Raw genomic sequence first — 22,913 nt, forward strand, 5'->3', positions numbered from 1 at the left:
ACCACAAAGCAGTTTACAAAGAGTATAAAATATAAATTAAAATTGTCCAAGTTACAAAAGTTTTTTTTTTTAAGAAAAAAAGGAATCAAAATATAAATATACCGCATTTTTTCGTGTATAGCATGCCCCCGTGAGGCCCCCTATTTTGGGAGACTCCAAATCAGGAAAATGCGGGGAGATTGCCCAGAGTTGTTGAGCTTTGGGGGGGGGGGGCACCCAGTCCAACAACAGCCCTTGCCACAGCCAACAATCACCAGCCCAATCACCACTGATAATCTCCTGCTTGCGGCTGCAACCAATCACCCGTCCCCTCTCTGCACTATCCATGTATAAGACGAACCCCCCATTTTTAACATACTTATAAAATGAAAAAGCCTCATCTTATACATGGAAAAATATGGTAAATAAAATCAAAAGTTAACAAACACACAATCAGGAATTTAGAAATCAGGAATTCAAGACACTAGGTCTAAACAATCTGTTGAACTCTCGCTCTAAGTGAACAGAGATTATTCTAATTTTATTATTTATTCATTTGGAAAATTTTCACCCCACACTTCACCAAGCAACTCCCATTTTATGACTGATGGATCAAGAGGCAATTTTTTTTTTTTACTTACTGTGTTATTTTTAGGTGCCAGGTTACGCCATTTTTGTTAAGCCATAATGCATTTTCAAGGTTTGCATTGCAAGTGTTGGATGGATGCCGAATTTTAAATATTGTAAAGAATGTTTTATATGATATTCAACTATTTGTTCATTGACTTTAATTGTGTGTGTATATACGTTATTGCTGTTTTGTTTTAATTTGTATTGAAAACCACCGTGAGATAAGTATGGTAAAGGTTAGTATGTAAGTCCATCTTAAATAAAATAAAAATACTAACAAAAACAAATAATAATAATGCCTCAAGAAGGAAACTGCTATGCACGCTGAAAAACTTTCAAGTAATTGAAAGAAAGATGAGCAACTTTAATTTAAAACATATTATGTTTGTCTCTGTGCTCCATTATTTTTCTTATCATTATTATTTACCAATAGCAACAAGAAGTGCTATTTTAAACAAAAAAGGTAAGAAAAATAATATTTAAGAGAAGAAGGAAAAAAGCTTGAAGGAAACCACAGTACCTGATGAACCTGAGAAGTTGCAAACCCAGCACAGTAAGAACTCATCAGGAGGTTGAGGCACAGGAAGCAGTAAGGGGGTTGCGAGAATGCCATTAAGGTTAGGATACAAAAGGAAGCACATCGGTGTTAGACCAAGAAAACCAAACAAACCCTATACAAAAGGTTACAATCCACAACTCGCCAACTGGACAGAACAACCATTTAGTAAATGGGTTGTGGACTGCAAAAGCATGTCACCTAACCCAAGCACAATGCCAGGCTATGCAATGTCAACACCAAAGAGACTAGACTTTGAACAGACTTGATTGAAACGTTTTCCAATGGGTGGTAACTACCACATGTGGAGAAAGACAACATATTTTTAATATAGAAAAATTCCAGTGAAAAGGCAAGCTTTTGATGCATTTATATAGCGGAATTAAATCCTAGCATATATACATTTTGGCTTTTCTTCTTTCCAAAGTGATACCACAGCTATTGCAATGTGCTAATTTGCTGGAATGATTTTGTTCTTCAACAGAGGGGTGGGGTGGGAATTGAATAAATGGCGACACACACAAAGGAAAACGTGAACCAAGGAGACTGTCTCAAGTTTCATGGCAACCAAGACTGTTTTAACATTATTCCAACCTAACGTTAAGGCTATATGGAGAGAAATGAAGACAAAAGAACGAATGTGACATCACAACAAACAAAGATAGTTAAATGCTGATTTGTTAGTACAAGCTCTAGTCATGTACAGCATTCCATCAGGCTAACAAGAGCAGCTGTAGTTACAGTGGTATGGGAGAATGAAAAATGAACCATAAATATGTTTTGAGAAAGGCAGGTAGAATGGGCATGCGAAGGAAAATAAATGCTTGTAGAGTAAAAATTCATCATCAAGGGTGGAAGAACCTGTGGCCCTGCAGATGTTGGTCTACAACTCCCATCATTCTTGGCCATACTGGCTAGGGCTCATGGGAACTGTAGTCCAACACTAAATCTGAAGAGCTCTAGGCTCTCTCTCCCTGAATTATATGATGGGCAAAACTCAGCGCCTGGCAAACAGGTGGTATGGGAGCCCAAGCAATGTGTGAATACATGTTCATTCAAAGCAGTGTTACATGCAGAGATTCACCTGAGAAGCTACGGCATGTCGTGTGGAGGGGGTATTAAAATGGGGCAAGGAATCTGGACAGCTCTTGAGGAATCCATTCCCTGAGAAAAAACACTGGAGTGCTTCTTAACGATGTAATCACTCAAGGCCAGGATTCAGTAATTCTAAATACTATAGTCAATGGAACTAGTCAAATTCTTTTTGATTTGATTTCTTGAAGAGATAAGCAAGGTCCACAGAGAGTTGTGGGTTAGTTACTAGGGTCACATCTGCACCTCACATTTACACTAGTACCACTTTATCAGTCATGGCTTCCTCCAAGGACTCCAGGGACTGTAAAGGTTGCTGAGAGCTGTTAGGAGGGAGATATTTATTTCCCCCAAAGACTACAATTCCCAGAATGATTTAGCAACCAGTCCCTCTTGTCGAGGAACTCTGGGAATTTTCTTACTGTCATGTGCTTTCTATTCGCTTCTTGCCAGTTTCCACTAGCCTTCCTCAATGGCTGATTTCTGGCAGAATCCTTCCCAAATGTTCTGCTTCACTTCAGGGATTTAGCCAATGCTTAGAACAGGTGTGGAGAACCTTTTCTGCCCAATGAGACAGATCTTTATCTCCTCCCATCCTGCAGGCTAACTTTAGCAGGAGGACTGGACCACCTACCTGCCAATCACCTGATCGCAAAATGACATCAGGTGATTGACAGGTGAATGGTCCTGCCTGTCTATCAAAGTCGGTCCATGAGGCTGGGGTGGAAATGGGTGTCGGGTGAAAATGGTAACCAAGCAAGGACTGAACGTGGAGTTCAACCCTACTTTCTGCAGAGATTGGCTCCACAAAGAGGCAACCCAACTTCATCACTACCAACCCCACACCTGATGTCACATACAAGGTGTGGGGCAGGTGGTTTGGATTCCTCACCCTTGGGCCTAAAAATATCGTTTTCCCAGTATGTCATCTCTGGTCCTAATGCAGGCCAGATTACCTGTGTCCCAGATTCAGAGGGCTCTTATCCTTGGCCTATGAGGCCAAATGCCCTGCCAAGACTGCCAGCAGCTCAGCTACCTGATGATCTCTCAAAAGTCTACTGTGCAGCGACTATGGGTTCCTTAAGACCTCCTTCACTGTAACTGAACCCTTTGCAGGTGCTTCCTAGGCCTTTTCAGTCTCATCTCTCCTCTGCAATGAATGCTAGACATTTATGGGAGTTAGCCCCCTCCTTTTAAATGAAAGCCATTAAGAATGTGATGCTGGATGGTTGCTGGAATGGCTGTTTCGCAATAAGCTTGTGATCATGCAGAACACTTAGACCCCAAGGCATGGATTTTCTTGAAATACATATTCCAGCTCATGTTTTTGCACAATATTGGTGTAAACAATCTTTAAAATCAACAAGAGGTGGATGAGCAGTCATGCAACACAGCAAAGAAGGTGTGTGCCACAAGGACCAAAACATGTACTTAAAGCAGTTTGTAGCCAAAAGTGTGGCTCATATTTTATTTTAATTAAGAACAACAAACATTTCAATTGTGGTTTATTGCAGTGCAGATTCAGGGCCTGTTCAGATGCAAGGCCCATGCAGGCTGCCTCAGGAGGTGTGCTGGGCTCCTGGCTGGGTCTTCATAGAGATGTCATTAACATGGCATCTGGGTAGTGTATACAAAGCTGCAATTATTCCTGTGATAGGAGCAACCTGAAAAAGAGGTGCTACCACCATAGGGATTGTTGGGACCACATATACAAGGAAAAGAGGAGACCTCCAGGTATACAGGAGTATCCTTGATTAGGCCCAATGTACTTTGAATTAGGATCTTCAGGCACACTGTAATAAGCACAACCAATCCCACGCTGTGATCTTTGGCCGAAGGGTGATACATAAATTTAATAAATAATAATAATCCCTGTCTTTAGTAGCCCACAACCACACCTTACATTTAAAGCTGTTCCACTTAAACACTGCTTCCCCCAAGGAATGATCCTCGGGACTGGAGTTTGCTAACAGCCCTCAGAGTTGCTAAGAGACCCCTCACGGAGCTACAAGTGGTTCAATCACCAATCCCTCTTCCCTGAGAACTTTGGGAACTGTAGCTCTATGATGGGAATAGCTTGGTGAGGGGTCTCCAAACAAAACTCAGCATCCTTAACAAACTATTGTCTCCAAAGTTGTTGTTTGTTTGTGGTAGGGAATCCATGACTATTTAAAGTGGAAGGATATTGCTTTAAATGTATGGAGTGGATGTGGCCTCTGCGGCAAAGTAAATACAAAAGATGAAAGGCTGAGTTTGGTTGCTGCTGTTGTTACACATGCACCCAAACAAGATCCTAATTCCAAACATACTAGGCCTAACTAGCAAAGTAAAAGTGGGGCCTGAAGCAAAAATGTTATACGTAGTGTTTCCTCCCTCCCAAAGGAAGTTCCAGCCAACCATTCTCCCCAAGCAGGGCATGACCTCCCCCTACTACTTTCTGCTTATTTCCCTTCTGGTTCAATAGACATTCTGTGTTCAATCACCACTGAACAGGCTCAGCCCTCAGGCTGCTTTGGGTAGAGGGATGTTTCCTCTTATTATGTTCTTATTTCTAAAGATCAGTTGTATTCCTGAAAGCATGCTGATAGCTCCCTCTTGTTTCTCAGCAGTCCTGTTTCAGCAACTTAACTGGCTGGCACTCGCCACCTGGGCTTGCTGTTAAGAGGAAGCTATACTCCTGTGTACAGTATCTGGCTCTCTTCTTTTCCTTGTACCGTATTGGCAGCTCTCCTCTCTCTCCCTCCCCCCTTTCTATTTTATGGCCTGTGTGGAGGCAAAGGGCACCTCTACAGAAGGCCATCTTTGTCCACAAACCCAGCAGTGTGGCCCTGCAACACCCTCTGAGATAATCATGACAGGAAAAACAGAATTCCGACTCGGGGAAATCATAGGGAGAGAAACAATGCTTTCACCTTACAATGGATTACACGTTTGTGAAACAAACCCAAATATAAGCATATCTTATATATATGTCATAGACATTAAAAATATTTCTAAATGTGAGGTAACTATACATACAGAAGAGGGGAAGGATAATCTATGGACACCATAAAGGTGAAGCAAATTATGCCCATGGTAGACAGAAATTTGATGTAGGCCAATAATTTCACCTTTCTCAAGGTACAGTTAGAGACTGATAGTGGAACAACAACAGCACCATATATTTATGACAACATCAGCTCCATACATTTATACCACTTTAACAGCCATGGTTTCCCCCAAAGAACCATGGGAAATGTAGTTTGTTATGGGTACTGAGAGTTGTTAGGAGATCCCTATTCCCCTCACAGAACAATAGCTCCCAGGGTAGTTTAATAATTAATCCCCCATCCCATGGGAATTGTAGCTCTTCAAGAGGAAAAGGGTCTCCTAACTACAGTTCTTGAGGGAAGTCATGATACGTAAAGTGGTATAACAATACTTAAAATGTATAGTGTGGCTATAGCCATAGATCAGAGCTTCCAAACTCTGTGTTGTGACACATTTTTTGTTGGCTGCTGTGCATACGTGCATCACACGAAAGCTCCCTGGGCTCCTCCCGGGACTGGAAACGGGTTAGTTTAACCTCCAGTTTCCTAGTACAACTGAATTACTGTGTCACAAAATGATGATTGTCTAAAAAGTGTGTCACCATCATGAAAAGTTTGGAAAACTCTGCCATAGATTCATAGAGTTGGTGAGAACTTTGTAATCTTATATTGTTCAACCTCCAGCTCAGTGCAGGGAAATAAGCACAAGGGCATCAATAACAACTTAGCTGCCCAGCCTCTGCTTGAAGATATGTACTCAGAAGTTAGTCCCACTGAGTTCAATGGGGCTTACTCCCAGATCACTGAATCTGCAGTCTGATTTTGTGCCACAGTAACAATGGTTTGTATATCGCATGCTAGTCCTAGTCAGAGTAGACCCAATGAAATTAATGGCCATGACTAGCTTATGTGTACTCTGAGTAGAAGTTATGTTGACTGCAACCCAATGTCCTTGTGATGACACTCCATATATCTGGATTTAAAGTTCCTTCAGTACACCACTCAATTGCCCTCAAAGTAGAAGGGGTAATGCTTATAAGTCTTTTAAGCACCCCATTTCACTCACTTCATTGTGGTTCAGCCTATGTTTAGACTGTGCGACTTCAGACTGTAGTTGTGATGGCTACAGGATGGAGTGTTCATTTTTAAGAAGTCTGCATAGAAATCTAGTAGGTTAGGGAGAAGGCTTAGCTAGAACGCTTTCCCCCATTACCTGCTAGCTTTCTGTGGACAGAAGTTTTATTATAATAATTTATATGTTAAGGGCACACCATCATTTGAATCCCGCATTGAGAATTCACCTAAAATCAGGATCCAGAATCTTCTTCATTCATTCATAAAATACAAAAAAACTTTGTTGAACAAATTTCACAACTGGAAGTCAGGAAGCAGGTGACTGTGATCTAAGGTAACAGTTCTTTCTAGATCTGCACTGGTACAATGAAGAGTTTAAGCCTCTCTTGAGTCCAGTTAGGAACTACTAATGTTCTGTTGGATAATTTTGCTTCATGTAAGTATGGGCCAGCTATTCTAAAGCAGCCCAAATGGCAATAAGCATATTGATTATTTTAGGGCTCGCTTCAGCCTGTTCAGTGCAACAAAAAGTTTGGGGAAACTCTAGGCTATATATGGAAGGGAATAATGGAATAAAGTCAAATGGATGGTCAGTCTGAATTTCCTCATTTTCTACTCTGATGTGTTGGATTTGGGATCATGCCATTTACAGGCCAGTTGTTGTGAGACCTACCTGGTGGACCCACAGGTCCTGGAGGCCCTGGAGCCCCAGGTGGGCCTTGGCCGCCAATCCCTGGAATCCCTGGAGGTCCTGGTATCCCAGGTTGGCCACGTAGCCCCGGGTCACCTGGAAAGAAAAATCCAACAAATCAAATCTTTAAAAGGTTGCAAACATTTCAAGATCTAATTTCAACCAGTCTCAACGAAGCAGAACACTGATAGTTAATTACAGTTTCTCAATTTAAGATATGCCAAGTCATAGGTAGCACAACCCATGGTTTCCAAAACCACTGTTTCCAATACAGGTAACTTAGGGAACTGTAAGCCAAGGTTTGTCAGGTCACCTATCACATCAAACCATGATTAAGCTTACTTAACCACAGATGGCATTGAGTTGATCTATCTTAACAAAGACCGGACAGAAGTGCTTATGAGCACAACATTCCATAAGCACAGGAACACAGGAAGCTGCCTGATACAGTCTAATCACTGGCCCATCTAGTTCAGTATTGTCTGCACTGACTGGCAGCATAAAGTTAGCAGTATCTGTACCTTTAGGCCCTGGAGTTCCATCAAAACCTATCCGTCCTGGAAGGCCAGGGTTTCCTGGAAAGCCGGAATCACCTTTGGGACCTTGTGCTCCTTTGAAACCCGGTGGCCCAGGTGGTCCAGCTGGTCCTGGAACACCAAAACCACGGTCCCCCTTGCAATATAAGAAAGAGAGTCAAACAATAACTCAGAACATTCTTGCTTTGTTCCTGTTGCTTTTATATTTATTGTGAACCCTTCTTGACTACAGTAACTACTGAAATGGGGTATAAGTATACATTTGACTTGATAATTCAGCTATCACACCAAGCAACAATTAATGTAGCTTAACTACATTCTCACATTATGTTTGAATTAGCAAACTATGGTTTGCAATTGGCCCGAAAGCCATAAACTAGAGGCCATGCTTCAAAGTGAGTTTTCCAAACCATCACTTTTTATCATTCTGGCTTTTATGATGTCTAAATTAATAAATTATATTAATGGTTACTGCTGAACAACAGAAATATGAGTGCTGAGTAGATGGGAAAGGAAAGCAGACAAACAGGTCTAAACCATACTTGGTTGCAATATTTTTGTAAGTTCAAACCATGGTTTAACATTCTAAACTGTGGTTAATAGTACAAACTAAGGGTGTGCACTGACCACAAGATTTGATTCAGACCCTAATTCAATACTTTGGAAAGAGCATTATTTGATCTGAAACACTTCAGAGGCTGTCCAATTTTTTCAGGGCCCAAATCTGAATTTTGATCCAGCAGAATGAGGTTTTGTGCTTCCCCCTTTCACTATTATGGGGAAGAAGAAGAAAAAGTATATGGCTATAACTTTTTCTTTTACAGAAGTGTATTATATTTGCCAGCACAGTAGTTTGTCTTGAGTGGGTAATGCATAGTAAATTACAGAGAAAGAGGCATAGGAATTTTGTGCTGGACACCTTTAGCATTTGTGAGGTTCCCACTTGGTACCCAAGTGCCTGTTAGTTAATTTTAAACTCCCATTAACTGGAGGCAGTACTGAAGACTCCAACCACTAATCCCCTATCATACCTTGGGCAGGAGCAAGCAAGCAAGCGAACAAACAAACAAACAAACAATCTTTTAGTACTTAACCATATAAGCATTATGAATGTAACTTATAGGACCAGGAAGTTTGACCATTCTTGCACTGTCAGAAAAGTCCAACCCCACTCTTTTTATTGCATGCAATAGTTCTTCATAACATCCCAAGCAAATGGAGAGAACCCATTTACAGACCTTTTGTCCTGCTAATCCAGGAAGTCCAGGAGGTCCATCCTGACCTGCTCTCCCAGGGTTTCCTGGTACACCAGGAAGGCCTGGCAACCCAGGATATCCTAAAAGAACAAAGAAGAGGGTTTGGAGCTCACTACCACAAAGCATCAGCAATCTTCAAAAGGCATTCTGCAAGCTTCTGTTTTTGTCGTTTGTTAACACAATTTGTTTCAAATCAAATTGACTGCTAAAGTTTTGACATTGCAGATGGATTAATAAGGCAAGATGCCTCTGAGTGCCAGTCACTGGGGAAGAACAGCTGGAGAGGACTATTGCCCTTATTTACAGTTTACAGGCTTCCCATTGGGGCAGCAGATTGGCCACTTTGATAAACACAATGCTGGACCAAGATGGGCCTTTGGTCTGATCCAGCGGGGCTCTTGTGTTCTTAGGATCTTCTTGCTCAGTCCTTTCATATGATGGGATTCTCTCCCATATCCCGATTCTGCCGTTATCTCCAAATAGAACCAATCAGATATGATTAACCAGCTATTTATATCTAAAACATGGATTTAGACAAGTTGTTGTGGGGGCAGTTAACGATAAATCCCAACTTTTTCTAAATCTCTTGTTTCCTTTCTGAAAGGCCAGAATTTCCACAAAAATACAAACACACCAATTAAAAATTAAACACATGACTACTGTAGCAGACAGATTTGGTTTTTTTAACCCAACAGGGGAGTATCAGGTTTTTCTGACGTCTATGGTCCAAAAGCAATTTCTTCTGGAGAGTTCAGGGTGGCCTATGTAGCAGGACCTCTTTCATCATCACAAGAAGGTAGGTTATTGCTGGGAGATAGTGAGTGGTCCAGGGTCACCCCGGGAGATTTGCAGCTGGGCAAGGTTTTAAACCCAGCTCTCCACAGACTAACTATAGACATATTGCCAGCACACCACCCTGGCATCATAGAATATGACAGAGACAAACCTTTGGGTCCTGGTGGGCCTGGAAGTCCAATGCCAGGTAATCCGGGATCACCTTTTGAGCCTGGGATGCCTGGCAATCCAGGTGCCCCTGGCTGGCCAGGATCACCTGCAAACAGGAACAACTGGATTAGGAAAAAACCCCACTACAAAAATGTAAATAATAGTATTTCACTTGGGAAAACAACAAATTTATTTACCTGGAAGGCCAACTTCACCATCTCTGCCTGGGGGGCCGGGGTTACCTGGAGATCCTGTTTCTGTGATAGTTTGTCCAGGTTCCCCTTTGGGCCCTAAAGGTAGATGTATAATAGCAAACATTTATAAATCAAAACCAACAACACCTGATAGATATCTATTGCAAGAGCATTCCACAAGACTGGGCTATTAACAATGAAGGCTCAGTTTCATATTGTCAAATCAACCTCACTGACTCATGGGACAACCAGCGATGCTCCTACAGATTATCTCAGTGATTGAGCTGGAATATAAGAGTTCAGGCAGTTGGTCCTTCAAGTATACAGGACTTAAGTTGCTTAAGGCTTTCTAAAGTTACTTCCCAAACTGATGTCTCCAGGCACCAGCCTAGGGTAATGTTGGAGTGGGAAGGAGCCACATTTTCCCACTGTGCACTTCCTTCCTTCATTAGCAGACTCACATGGATGCTGACAGTGCATGAATTAGGTTCATTTTACTCCAGTCGATGGTCTGAATCTCATCTACAGGTTACATATCATATCATCACCACAAATTCTCCCAGGTCTTTTAATTTACAACAGACATACATTTCTGGTATTTAACTTATTGTACCAAATTGTTTCCCCATTACAGGTTTTATGCTGATTCTAAGTTGATTTTATGTTACCTTGTTTCTGCTGGCTTTTAGATAGCTTATGTGCTGATTTAAATTTTTTGCAATTGCTTTTATAGCTTTTTTCCCCCTTTCAACTGTATCCCATATTTTCTGAATGTTGTAAACTGCACAGAGGACCAAATTAATGGCAGTGTATAAATGTAAATAATACTAATAAGAATTATTGTTATCACTAGTAGTAGTATTGGGCAATACATACATGTTCATTATCACCATCATCAATATCTTTCAGAAAGCTGTTTGTTTGTTATGCATTTTGACAAATTATTATAGTCTTTCTCACATGCGGTCAGAAGTGGCCGAGGCAACCCCAGCAACTCATTCTGCTGTGCATGTAGACTAGAGGCATCCTGGATGTTGTGTTTACACTAGGTCAGACTATTTGCTATTGTCTACTCTGGCAACTGACTCTCCAGGGTCTCAGGCAGAAAAGAGTTTGTCCCATTATCTGCCACTGTATCCTTTTAACTAAGGTGCCAAGGATGGATCAAGGAGCAGGTTTTTGTCAATGTTTAAATACAGTTGGGACACCATTTTTAAACAAGATGACAGTCTGAATCTTTTGAAACTGCACTGATTCTTTTGGTTTCTTGGAATTCCCAAGCACGGCTTTGTACAAGTGTTTATATAATTGTTTTAAAAGACAGCTTTGATCTTTCTCTTACCTGATGACACTATCTTTACATCATCTTTAGATAACTCAGCTACAAAAGTTAAAAGAAGTCCCCAAGGTTTAAACAAGCTAAATGATGAGTTACAAAAAGCTTTGCGGCAACAACAGATCATCTCATGAAATGGATCATTTTAGAGTTCATTGTGTGTGTGTGTGTGTGTGTGTGTGTGTGTGTGTGTGTGTGTTAGCAAGGATGAACCCTGTTGGACCCAATGATGCAAACATTCCTTTTTGTGGTTTGGTCAAATAAGACAAAGAAACTTACCTGGACCTCCAGGGGCTCCTGAGCGCCCTGAAACACCCTGAACGCCCTTCTGGCCTGGGGGACCCTGTGGGCCAAATCCAGGAGATCCTGGAGGCCCTCGATCACCAGGAATACCAGGAATTCCTGGATCACCAGGAAGTCCCCTGTCCCCTTTGAAACTGATGCCACCCTAAAATGACAAGGGGAAAGTTGGTAAAATGAGTTTGTAGCTCACTCCATCCCCCACCCCCAACACTTGGATTGAATGAAGCTCATTTGAAATCTGATTGGGCCAGGCATATGCCTATGGGAAGCTACCCAAGGCAAGTGAAGAAGAGGAGTTTGGATTTGATATCCCGCTTTATCACTACCCAATGGAGTCTCAAAGAGGCTAACTATCTCCTTTCCCTTCCTCCCCCACAACAAACACTCTGTGAGGGGAGTGAGGCTGAGAGACTTCAAAGAAGTGTGACTAGCCCAAGAACACCCAGCAGCTGCATGTGGAGGAGCAGGCAATCAAACCTGGTCCACCAGATTATGAGTGCATAATGGAAATAGCCATTCTCTTCTTTGTCCCCACAATTTGGGGTGGGTGGGGCAGATTGCAATGTACAAAGCAATTGTAATCTTCAGTGACTTTCCTTAGGATTCAGATAAGAAGGACTAATATGGATGCAGACTCAGAGGAAATTAAATAAAATTAACAGTTTTGTATTATCCATTAATGACACAGTTTAACATGTGTTTTATTAAATTTCTGTCCTGCCCTTCCTCCCAAAGAAGCTCAGGACTGTAAACAACAAAATAAGAAAAAATGCAATTCATATAAAGGAAATAACAAATATTTAGGCCCAATGGGAATAATAACATCATTAATTATTTATTTAACACAATTTATATACGACTTGGTTGCAAAAACACACAACACATCTAAGCTTTTTATAACATAATAACAGATTACAGTATTATTTGATTTAAGCCTTTCGCAAGTGCTAGTACTAGAATTACTTTTCCTCTTTCAATATCAGCCACAAAGGGGTGTGTGTGTGTGTGTGTGTGTGTGTGTGTGTAATCTGCTATGGCAGATTATTTCTTTAGTTACTTCGCCAAATTTGCACAAATCAGAGTTAAAAGCAAATTAATGTGGGACCTTCTGCATGCAAAGCAGTGGCCCCCCACCACTGAGCAATGGCAGCTGTGGGTTGGCAGTAGGCTAAGATGCAAAAATGCCATTCAACTTGAAAGAGAATGGAGTCACACTGCAAGCACTGCCTTGGGGAATATGGCCCACCTGTGCATTTGAGAGGACGTTATGCCAGTTTATCATAGTATGTAAAAGCTGCACCTATTAATGTTACTTCTTACCAGTGGAGGTTGGGGCAATGGCGCACTGCCCCACCAACCACAGTCTGCACACAACCAGCTTCCACCTGCCTGACTTCCTACTTACAACCATGTCAGGAGGTGGCATCACCTGTCACCTTTTCCCTTCACACCATACATTTAACGCAGTATGATGATGCTTTAAACAGTAGTGGCTTTCCCCAAAGATTTCTGGGAGCTGTAGTTTGTTAAGGGTGCTGAGTCATGTTAGAGGAGACCCCTATTTTCCTCACAATTCCCAGAGTTCCCTTTGAAAAAGTATTTATTGTCAAACCACTCTGATAATTATAGCTCGGGTATGGGGAATTGGGATCTCCAAACAACTCTCAGCACTCTTAACAGCTCCTGGAATTTCTTAGGGGACGCCACTGCTATTTAAAGTGGTGTCATCATGCTTTAAACATATGGTGTAGAATGCAACTTCTACCCTCAGTGCTATCCTTGCAGAATTCATCTACAGGCAGATGGGAACAAAACTAGAATTAGCTGGCTCTGCCAGTCATGGGATTTGGCTCCACCTACTGTTGACCTCCATGGCTTCCAACTTTCCAGTCCCAATGGGCCCCAGCCATCACTGACGCTGCCAATATTGGGAGCCATCAGAAGACTGGCTAAGTACTCAATGACCATTGCGTTTTGTTAGCATTTAAAACACTCTCAAATTACACTTGGTCAAAATGGAAGTGCAATGATTTCACATTCACTTACTGGCTCCCCCTTGGGCCCAGGAAGACCCGGCAGTCCATCTTGTCCACGAGATCCATCTAACCCAGGCAGACCTGGAGGGCCTGGGAAGCCAGGGTTCCCCTTCTCGCCTTTCAATCCGGGGAAAGCAAGAACATCACCTGGATCGCCTTTTGCACCGGGACGTCCAGGAGAGCCAGGAGGGCCGGGAAGACCCTAGATAAAGAATTTTAACTATTGCAGTAATTAGGATTGCACATATTTCCCCCTACTTTCTCCCTCTAACCCCATGCTCCCAACAAACAGCAATTAATGGTGCTTACTTGTGGTCCAACACTACCAATAAGGCCAGGGATTCCTTTATCACCTTTCGGCCCAGGAAAACCAATAGAACCTGGTCATGAAAGGAGGGAGGGAAAAATCAGTGAGAGCAGCTAGAAAACGGCCTACGCATGACATGGGCAATGCAAATTGTTTAGTGTTCTTTGTGGACAGTATGTTAGAAGACTCCCAGAAAACCTCACAGGGGAATGATGCAATGCTCGTTGTAGTCACTACAAAGGCTATTTGACTGTTTCCTAGATTTAGTCCAGGGGATGATTTATGGCTAGTGGCAGTTAAGGATGGGCAGATCCCAAACCCCTCCACTGCATGTGGTTCTTGGTCTGCTTTGCCCCATGATCTACCTTCCAATTAAACTGGGGGGGTGGGTTTAAAAACTTATTTTAGAATTTGTAGTTTGACAGATTTCAGTTGCTGTCTTTCCGTTTTAATAGGCTACCTATGCACATAAACACAGTGTGAAAAGGAAGATTGCATAACCCAGTTGCACATGTCCTAGGGGAGTGTAGAACACTCTGACTGGAGAGCCCTGGTAAAATCATCACCTCTCTTTAGAAACTAGACCTGTCAGTCCCAAAACAGGTCTCACACTCCCTTCTCTCCACATCTAGAGTTCTTCTTATATCTGTCTGAAGCACTCCTACTTTGGTTCTTTGTTGGGATGCATCCGGATATTTTGCATGCCTCTAGGGTGTGCATTGGTTAAATGACAGCACAAAAAGGGAGACCTGGTGCAATTGCATTGTCACCTCAAGATTCCTTTTTGAACTGTGATCAAATTAATGCACATCTGTGCAAAAAAGAAGAGAGAGAGAGAGAGACAGAGCAAAGATGCAAACCAAAAACTGGCGTACTTTGCATGCACAGTCGTCTGACCAATATAAAAAAATGGAGGAAAGGCAATCTGAAAACACATACCACTCTGGAAACAAGGTCAGGTGATTTGGAATATCCAAATCCAGGATGAAATTCAGATGGAAAAAATCTCATAGTTATCCTTAGTGGTGGTCTGATTCCACAGTGGTGTACTACCATGGCATGTGGGAAGCATTGGTCCTGCTTCTGCTAGCAATCAAACTTACCGCAAGAAAAGGAAATAAGCTGTGGGATATTCAAATACCAAAAGGTATCTGTGAGCAGATGTACTAGAATATTAACCAGCTTGCCTGCTTTGTGCATAAATATGCCCACAAAGCGTGTTCTCCTTCATGGAGAGCACGGGTTGTGGTGGGGTTAACCAGACATCCCCTGTTGCTGGGCAAGTTGGTTTTGGTTGACCCAAAGTGTGATTGGACTCCTCAGGTTGCCAGGGAGAGTTTGATGTTGCCAATTTTGAGTGACAGCCTGAGTTGAATATATTCCCTGCACGCAGCGTTGAGCTTCCTCTTTTCACTGCGCGCATCGGATCACTGCCAACCCTCCCTAATTTTAGGGTGTTTGTTACATTTTGACCTTGCTATGCCTGTCATGGGGTCGTCTGCTTTTGGGGCAGGGGCCTGGTAGGAATTTTGTCCATTTGGCTGATTGGCTGGTGCCATTTGGTTTTTGCCTACTGCGTAGCAAATCGTCACAACTTGTAAGGTTGTGGTTAGGCATTGGTTTTAGAAAAAAATGGTTGGTGGAGGGGTATGGATTGGGTGTGCCTGCCCCTCCAATGCTGTTGCTGCAAGGGTATTCCATTAAAGGAATCCAGGGGCTCACCATACTTTTGTCCGCACCCCTGTAAAGGGGGATAGGGCCACGTAAGAGCCTCTGTGAGCATTTGGGGAGAGGTGAGGGTCTGGTACCCAGCTCCATCTACTCCCCATAAAATGTTTTCCCTTACTGACTTTGCAGGCTTGTGGATGTCAGCTCTGTTCCTGGGTGGGGACAGATAGTCGTAACCAATGCCTAAGCAACCACTCACATTGTTTGTATTTAATAAAGTTGTGGCCAAAAAAATTATGCCAAAAACCTTAAATAAAAATTATGGTGTGAAGTGTGAATTTATTTAGGGGTGGCTTGGGGACCTCAACATGCAAACACTTATCCCTTAGCTACACGTAGTGTGTCATGGTTTCCCCAATACACATACACAGTTGTTGTTTAGAAAGCGGTTCATCACTGTAAAGCAAACAAATCAAAACATAGTCCTAAATCTGAATAATCAAAAGGTGGATAAAGGCTGGAAGCAGCCACTGTATACCTGGGCTTCCAGGTAAACCTGGTACTCCCTTCTCCCCTGAAGGGCCTGAAGTGCCAAATCCAATGCAGTTAAAACAGGTGTCTCCTTTATCACCTGGAAACAAAGACATAAATAAAGAGGTGAGTATCATTTCCTATGGGTATGAGTACATTTAAGTATTCAAATGCAGACTTCTTGTACATATTCGGCATGCACCCCTAAGTATTAGAGGAGAACTGGAGTAGCAGTCTGTGCACTCATGGAAAAGCAATAGCTGTCTGGTACTCAGGCACAATAAATTAACTATGCACTGTTTCCTTAAGTACAGCTTAGTCTCAAACTCCACCTTCCCTGCTTCGACACTTCCCTTGAAATAAGAGAAACCCTGCTCCAAGTGTGAGTAAAGTACCCTGCAGGACAGATCAACACAACTCTGCTTAATAGCTCTGGTTTCTTACAAATACGTACCTGCAGAAAGCCTGAATTAGCAGTCAAAGTTCAACAGAAAACACTAGATACTTATGTAGACATTGAGATATCTTGCAAGATCTCACTACAAAACAGCAATCAAAACTTTACAGCCAATGGATACAGTCTGTGATATAAAATGTCTCCCCTAGATCCACCACATTCAGTCATCACATCCACATACAAAACAAGCTTTAAAACTGACGATGCTTGTTCCAATTCACATCTTTTGCTGGTGGAATAAGCTCTAAAAACAGTGGACAGGATACAAAGATGAAAAGGGGGAGGGGAAATCAAGTTCCTGGCCTGTATCACATTTATGTCTATTCCATTCTGTTTCTGCATTAATGTTAGATTTTAAAAATATCGGCATATTTTTAAAATATTAAATAGGATTTTCTGTTAACCATTTCTGAATGTATTTTGATAGCCTTTAAAAGCCAAAAACTACACTGGAGCATTTAGTTATCCAGTGGATAACTAAATTCCTATCAGTGCATCCTGAAGCATGCCTAGATGAAACTAGTTTAGTGACCTCCAGAAGGCTTTAGATATGCCTTTGTCAAACAGTCCCACCCACCCAAAGAAATCACATGGATAACTCTTTGGAAACTACATGGAATTTCAGAAGAAGTCTGTAAAATGATGGTGGGTGGAGAGAAGTTAAACTGGGATTGGACCAGTGGAATATCCTTACATGAACCTAAACCACTATTTGGATCACAGCCTATGAAAGACAAGTAAAAAAATCAATGGCATTGTGGGAACCCACCTTTCTGGCCTCTCTCCCCCGTAAATCCTTGTTCTCCTGGGAGTCCTGGGATGCCAGGGGGTCCTCGCTCACAGAGTCTGTCAACTGAAAGGAAAAGCAAATGCAGTTCAAGAACTAAGAGAACTTATGGGTAGATGAGCCAAAGCTCAGTAAGTTTGCTCCATCTTCCATCCACCCATGTAAGACTGACAAGCTACTTAGGAAGCTGGTTCTTCTAGCTCAGTATTGTCTACACGGATTGGCAGCAGCTTTCCTGGGTTTCAGACACGCGTGTTTCCCAGTCCTACCTGGAGTTGGTAGGGATTGAATTCATGAACCATCTAAAAGCTTTGAGACTGCGTGTATTGAAGACCCAGCTAGCCATTCCGCAAATGAAGAGCATTTTAGCCACTGATTTATAGACAAAAAAACATTACTTACTGGGTGGAATGGTAGTTCCAGGGGGGCCAGGGGGCCCAGGGGGGCCAGGTAAGCCTCGTTGTCCATCATTTCCAGGTGGCCCTGGGATTGGGATTCCAGGAAGGCCTTGATCCCCCTTCTGTCCTCTCTCACCAGGAAAACCAGGAGTACCAGGAGAGCCAACACTTGGAATTCCTGCAATGAGAAAAGATCTCAGCATCTTTGTAATTCAAAATTAGGACGCTTTTAGAGGGAAGCAAAGGGAAACCAACCAGGCAATGAAGCAAAGCATCTTTTTCTGCAAGTTGCTCTATCAAGAGGCAACTATTTAAAATGGGCATTCCCAACAAGGGCTAGCAAGTAAGAGTTTCAGGCACATTGGTCCCACCGTTGTTCCAGCATTTGGGTTGTACAGGTGTGAAATCTCACAGCTAAACACAAGAAATTCAAGCTGTATAAGAGAGAGAATGAAACACACCTGTGGGTGATGAAAGATACATTTAAAAGATCAACTTGGGAGTGAGAGGGCTTCTACAAATACCTCTATGTAAGCCTTTTGGTTATTATAATATACTTAAAATCAACTCTGGGTTTTCTTTCCGCCCCCTGGTTTTGCCCAACACACAAGGAAAAGAGCCAAACTGCATGTGATATATAACATCAATAATAAATAATCATAACCATCAGAGAGGCCAAGGTAAAGTAGGTGTGTGTCTTTGCATCTAGGTAAAGGTAAAGGTACCCCTGCCCGTACGGGCCAGTCTTGACAGACTGTAGGGTTGTGCGCTCATCTCACTCTAGAGGCCGGGAGCTGGTGCCGTCCGCAGACACTTCCAGGTCACATGGCCAGTCTGATATCGCTGCTCTGGCAAGCCTGCACCAGCGCAGCACACGGAACGCCGTTTACCTTCCCTCTATAAAGCGGTCCCTATTTATCTACTTGCACTTTAAGGGTGTTTTCGAACTGCTAGGTGGGCAGGAGCTGGGACCGAAAGACGAGAGCTCACCCCGCCGCGGGGATTCGAACCGCCGACCATACGATCGGCAAGTCCTAGGCACTGTGGTTTTACCCACAGCGCCACCCGCGTCCCCCTGTCTTTGCATCTAATGCAGCATAATTATAACCAAGGGGTCTCTGCATTATGGGGACACTACATCATAGAAAAGCAGTTAGGAAGTTACAACATAAGTAAGGCATATTGGGCATGCCTGGGCAACATAGTGCTTTATATGTCAGGTGTGAATGCGGTCAAAGTAAGCACAGGAGAGAAGCAAGAAGGACATATCAGAACCTTTGCTTGTGTTATTTACTCCTTGATGCATTATTTTGTATTCTCTACTCTGTCAGTTCTGTTATAGCTGTAGCTTAAATACTTTAAAATCACTTGCACTTGTCTGATTTATCACTACGGGCTTGGATGGTGAGAAGATTCCAGTAGATCCCAGGTTTTTACCTTTAAGCAGGGCAGTGGGATCCTTGCAGGAGAGTGCTGGTGTCACATTATAAAATATCTCAAAACAAACAAACAAACAGAATTCCTACTAGGGATGATGGGCAACTGATTTGGTCGAATCCAGAACAAAATCAGGGTGCAATCCAAATCAGCCCTGATTCCTCAACTGGCTTTGGGGAGAAGTCGCTTCGTGTGTGTTTGGTCCTAATGCTCCAGACACTCGAGGGTCTTACCTGGTGAACCTGGTAGGCCAGGTGGCCCCTGTTGGCCTGGATATCCACGTTCTCCTTTGTCTCCAGGGATTCCTGGCAACCCTTTACTACCTTTTGGTCCCACCGTTGTTCCAGTATCTGGCCTTAGAATTGCCTGGAATATTCCATTAAAAGAAAGTTACACACACAGAAAAGGATAGAGATTCTATCAAGCTAAATTAGTACTTAGTTATGTTTCACGGAGGCTGGGAGCAAACCAGTGGAGATCATGGTGTATTGTGAAAACTGGAATCATTTTTTAGCATACTGGGATAGATATTTACAAAGGGATGGTTCCTGCAAAGAGATAATAGGTCATCTTCAAAATACCTGTAAGTATTATTCATTTTAAGACCATGCTCATTTTCAAAAAAAAGCTGTGTATTGGTATATATTTGTAAGGGTTTTTTGGCAGGGGGTGGTGTTGGTAGCCGATGTAATATACAGTCATACCTCAGGTTGAATGTGCTTCAGGTTGAGTGCGTTTGGGTTGCGCTCCATGGCAACCCGGAAGTAACGGAGCGTGTTACTTCCGGGTTTTGCCGCTCACGCATGCGCAGAAGCTCAAAATGACGTCACACACATGCGCGGAAGTGGCAAAACGCGACCCGCGCAAATGCGCCGTCGCGTCTTACATTCCATTCAGGATGCAAACGTTCCATTCAGGACGTGGAACAGATCCCGTTTGCATCCCAAGGTACCACTGTATAATACCACTTTGTAACATTTTACAATTACAACACAAAACATTAAAAACAAGTGAATTAAATGAACATAATCAACATGCCACAGAGGAACTTAAGGGAGGGAGGAAACAGAAGAAATGGGCAGAAACTTACATGTCCAGGAGGACCAGGAGGACCAGCGTCACCTTTACTGCCCTGCCCAAAAAAAAATTCAGCAAGTTTAATAGGGAAGCAGGGCCACTCACTTGACTATGCTAAGAAACAAGCTCCACCAAGCCCCCGCAGAATCATAGAGATGGAAGGGACCACAAGGGTCACCTAGTCCAACCCCCTGCAATACAGGAATCTTTTGCCCAACATGGGGCTTGAACCCACAACACCGACTGAGCTACCAAGGCATGTATCCTTAAGCTGACGCTATTCCATCAAGCTAAAACAGAGAGAGCCAAAGGAGGTAGGGCCATTCCATTGGCTTGCTAAGAACACAGTACAGTGGTATCTCGGGTTAAGAACGTAATTCGTTCCGGAGGTCCGTTCTTAACCTGAAGACCACTTTAGCTAATGGGGCCTCCTGCGCCGCCAGAGCACGATTTCTGTTCTCATCTTGAAGCAAAGTTCTTAACCCGAGGTACTATTTCTGGGTTAGTGGAGTCTGTAACCTGAAGCATCTGTAACCTGAAGCGCCTGTAACCCGAGGTACCACTGTAACTTTTACCTCCTCTTCTCTTTGAACTGCTTCCATTTTCTTGCCATTTTAAGAACTTTGCATCGAAGAAATGGATTCATTTCCCCCCCCCCATCAACTAATTTTCATTTTGTATCATGCCCTTTATATCACAGGTTCTCAAACTTTCCGCCCTCTGCAGACCATTCAAAAATAGTCAAGGATCTTCTTGGCAGACCACTTAGCCTAGAGACCTTCCCCTGACTTTCTGCGAGCTATGGCTTTATTCCTCCGAGGAAAGCAGAGCCTCCCTCTGTCATTTCTGGTCCATCCCACAAACCTTCCACACAGACCACAAGGACCTGGGAATGATGAGCTAGCCACTGAAGCCACTCTGGAGAGACGCTTTCGCAAGCTACCTGAACAAAACTTTCAAACCACTGCTGATCCCCGGACCACACCTTGGGAGCCTATTTTAGATTGCGAGCCAACTAGAAGAGTTCTTTTTGGCTCCAGAGTGGGGTGAAAATACTCCAGACAAACAAATAAAATGAGCTTTCCATGTTGCAAAACATACTCACTTTCTCTCCATCTCTTCCTGGAAAACCAGGTATACCACGACCTCCAGGCAAACCCTATGATGGAGAAAGAAGGAATCAATCCTCAAAAAACTTAACACTGTGAAAGGTCATTATAGAAGGAAGAAAAATGTAACAGACTCACAGGCAAGCCAGGTTGACCAGATTCTCCGTCCTTGCCAGGTTTCCCCTTCAAAATACAAATGTGTATTGAAAAAGCAATCAAGCAGTTTAGGAAGCACAAATATGCTACTGACATTGTGCTGTTCATACCACTTGCTAAGATAATATGAAAAATGTCTCTCCAGCGCGACTTTCTGGAAGAATACCAACAGGCAGGCAACCCCCATAGTCAGCATGGGTAATTAAAACAAGGACCAAAGATGACAATGACAGGAGTAAAAAGCACAGCAAACAGATGATGGCATGAATTCTTAGGGCAATGTAACAGACCAACAAACTTAGGCTCTATGTGGGTGTCTGGATTTATACAGTACAATGGGTTTTTAATCTTATTTTTACGAAATAAAAATTTGTAATTGTTTTAATTCAGACTACACCTCCTTTTCCTCTTGGTATGCCTTATTATTGACTTCATAAATCACAGAGCTGTACCCTATATTACGTCTTCTTTACAATTGTGACAACTTATCCTTTTAAAAAAAACACCAACCTATGTTTTCTTTAATTTCTTCTTCTTTTTGCAGATTGCTTGTTATTAAAATTCAATTTTAAAAATTCAGAAAAGGAAATACTCCCAGGCTGATTCTGTAATATTTATCAATATTCCTTTTCTGCAAATTACAGGAAGATTGGGGGGGGGGGCGATTCTCAAAGTCCTTTTGATAAAGTAGAAAGCATAGTGTGGCCAAAGAAACTATTAAAAGACTGGCTTTCTAAAACAACAAAAACAAAAGGCAAGAGGGGACCTAGTGAATTTCTCAAAAAAAGGGGAAAAAAAGAAAAAAGTGTTTTGAATATAAACAGTGGCATCTTGCGCACTGAGCTGTAGAAAAGGCACCCACAGCGCTACCATATACCTTCTCCACGACAAAGGAATTAAGATTGTCATGTTTGTTTTCGGATGGAAATTATGAACAATAAATCACTTGCATTCCCAAGATGTGCTAAATTTACAGCTCATTCTTGATGGCTGACAGAATCCACAAGGATAGCAGTTTTTTGGGGGATTCTAAGATTTTCTTACTACCATATGTCTGAGAAGACAATAAATTAACGGTGGCTAAAGCTGGTTGTGTCAATATGTATTAAAATATTGCTGATGAACACGCTTCAGGAGAAAAAAATGAAAGATTCCTTGGAATAACTTTACAACATATGGAAATCACACTCTAAGGAGTGGTTGCAAAGCCAGTGCTCACAGTGTGGATTCCATGTTTTGTAAAGTTAATGCTTTGTAAACATGGGCTTTGCAGCCACTTCTTACTATTTCAGCTCTTTGGGAGACAGTTTTGTGAGTCTGTTAATGTTT

At 42.5% G+C, this 22,913-nt stretch overlaps 1 protein-coding gene across 3 annotated transcripts in view; it reads right to left on the reverse strand.

Annotated features, from left to right (window-relative positions):
- Nucleotides 1–22,913, reverse strand: part of COL4A5 (collagen type IV alpha 5 chain) — a 136,170-nt gene that overhangs the window by 40,736 nt on the left and 72,521 nt on the right. For all 3 annotated transcript variants that reach the window (XM_077922419.1, XM_077922420.1, XM_077922421.1), the window contains 15 exons: nucleotides 21,567–21,611; nucleotides 21,425–21,478; nucleotides 20,333–20,374; nucleotides 19,476–19,608; nucleotides 17,810–17,983; nucleotides 17,390–17,473; nucleotides 16,171–16,263; nucleotides 13,967–14,037; nucleotides 13,668–13,859; nucleotides 11,598–11,766; nucleotides 9,986–10,078; nucleotides 9,790–9,894; nucleotides 8,826–8,923; nucleotides 7,573–7,723; nucleotides 7,034–7,147 (listed from right to left, as the gene is read on the reverse strand). In XM_077922419.1, coding sequence (XP_077778545.1) covers nucleotides 7,034–7,147; nucleotides 7,573–7,723; nucleotides 8,826–8,923; nucleotides 9,790–9,894; nucleotides 9,986–10,078; nucleotides 11,598–11,766; nucleotides 13,668–13,859; nucleotides 13,967–14,037; nucleotides 16,171–16,263; nucleotides 17,390–17,473; nucleotides 17,810–17,983; nucleotides 19,476–19,608; nucleotides 20,333–20,374; nucleotides 21,425–21,478; nucleotides 21,567–21,611 — 1,618 coding nt within the window. The remainder of the gene's footprint in view (nucleotides 1–7,033; nucleotides 7,148–7,572; nucleotides 7,724–8,825; nucleotides 8,924–9,789; nucleotides 9,895–9,985; nucleotides 10,079–11,597; nucleotides 11,767–13,667; nucleotides 13,860–13,966; nucleotides 14,038–16,170; nucleotides 16,264–17,389; nucleotides 17,474–17,809; nucleotides 17,984–19,475; nucleotides 19,609–20,332; nucleotides 20,375–21,424; nucleotides 21,479–21,566; nucleotides 21,612–22,913) is intronic.

Source organism: Podarcis muralis, chromosome Z (assembly GCF_964188315.1).
Source record: "Podarcis muralis chromosome Z, rPodMur119.hap1.1, whole genome shotgun sequence".
Classification (NCBI taxonomy): domain Eukaryota; kingdom Metazoa; phylum Chordata; class Lepidosauria; order Squamata; family Lacertidae; genus Podarcis; species Podarcis muralis.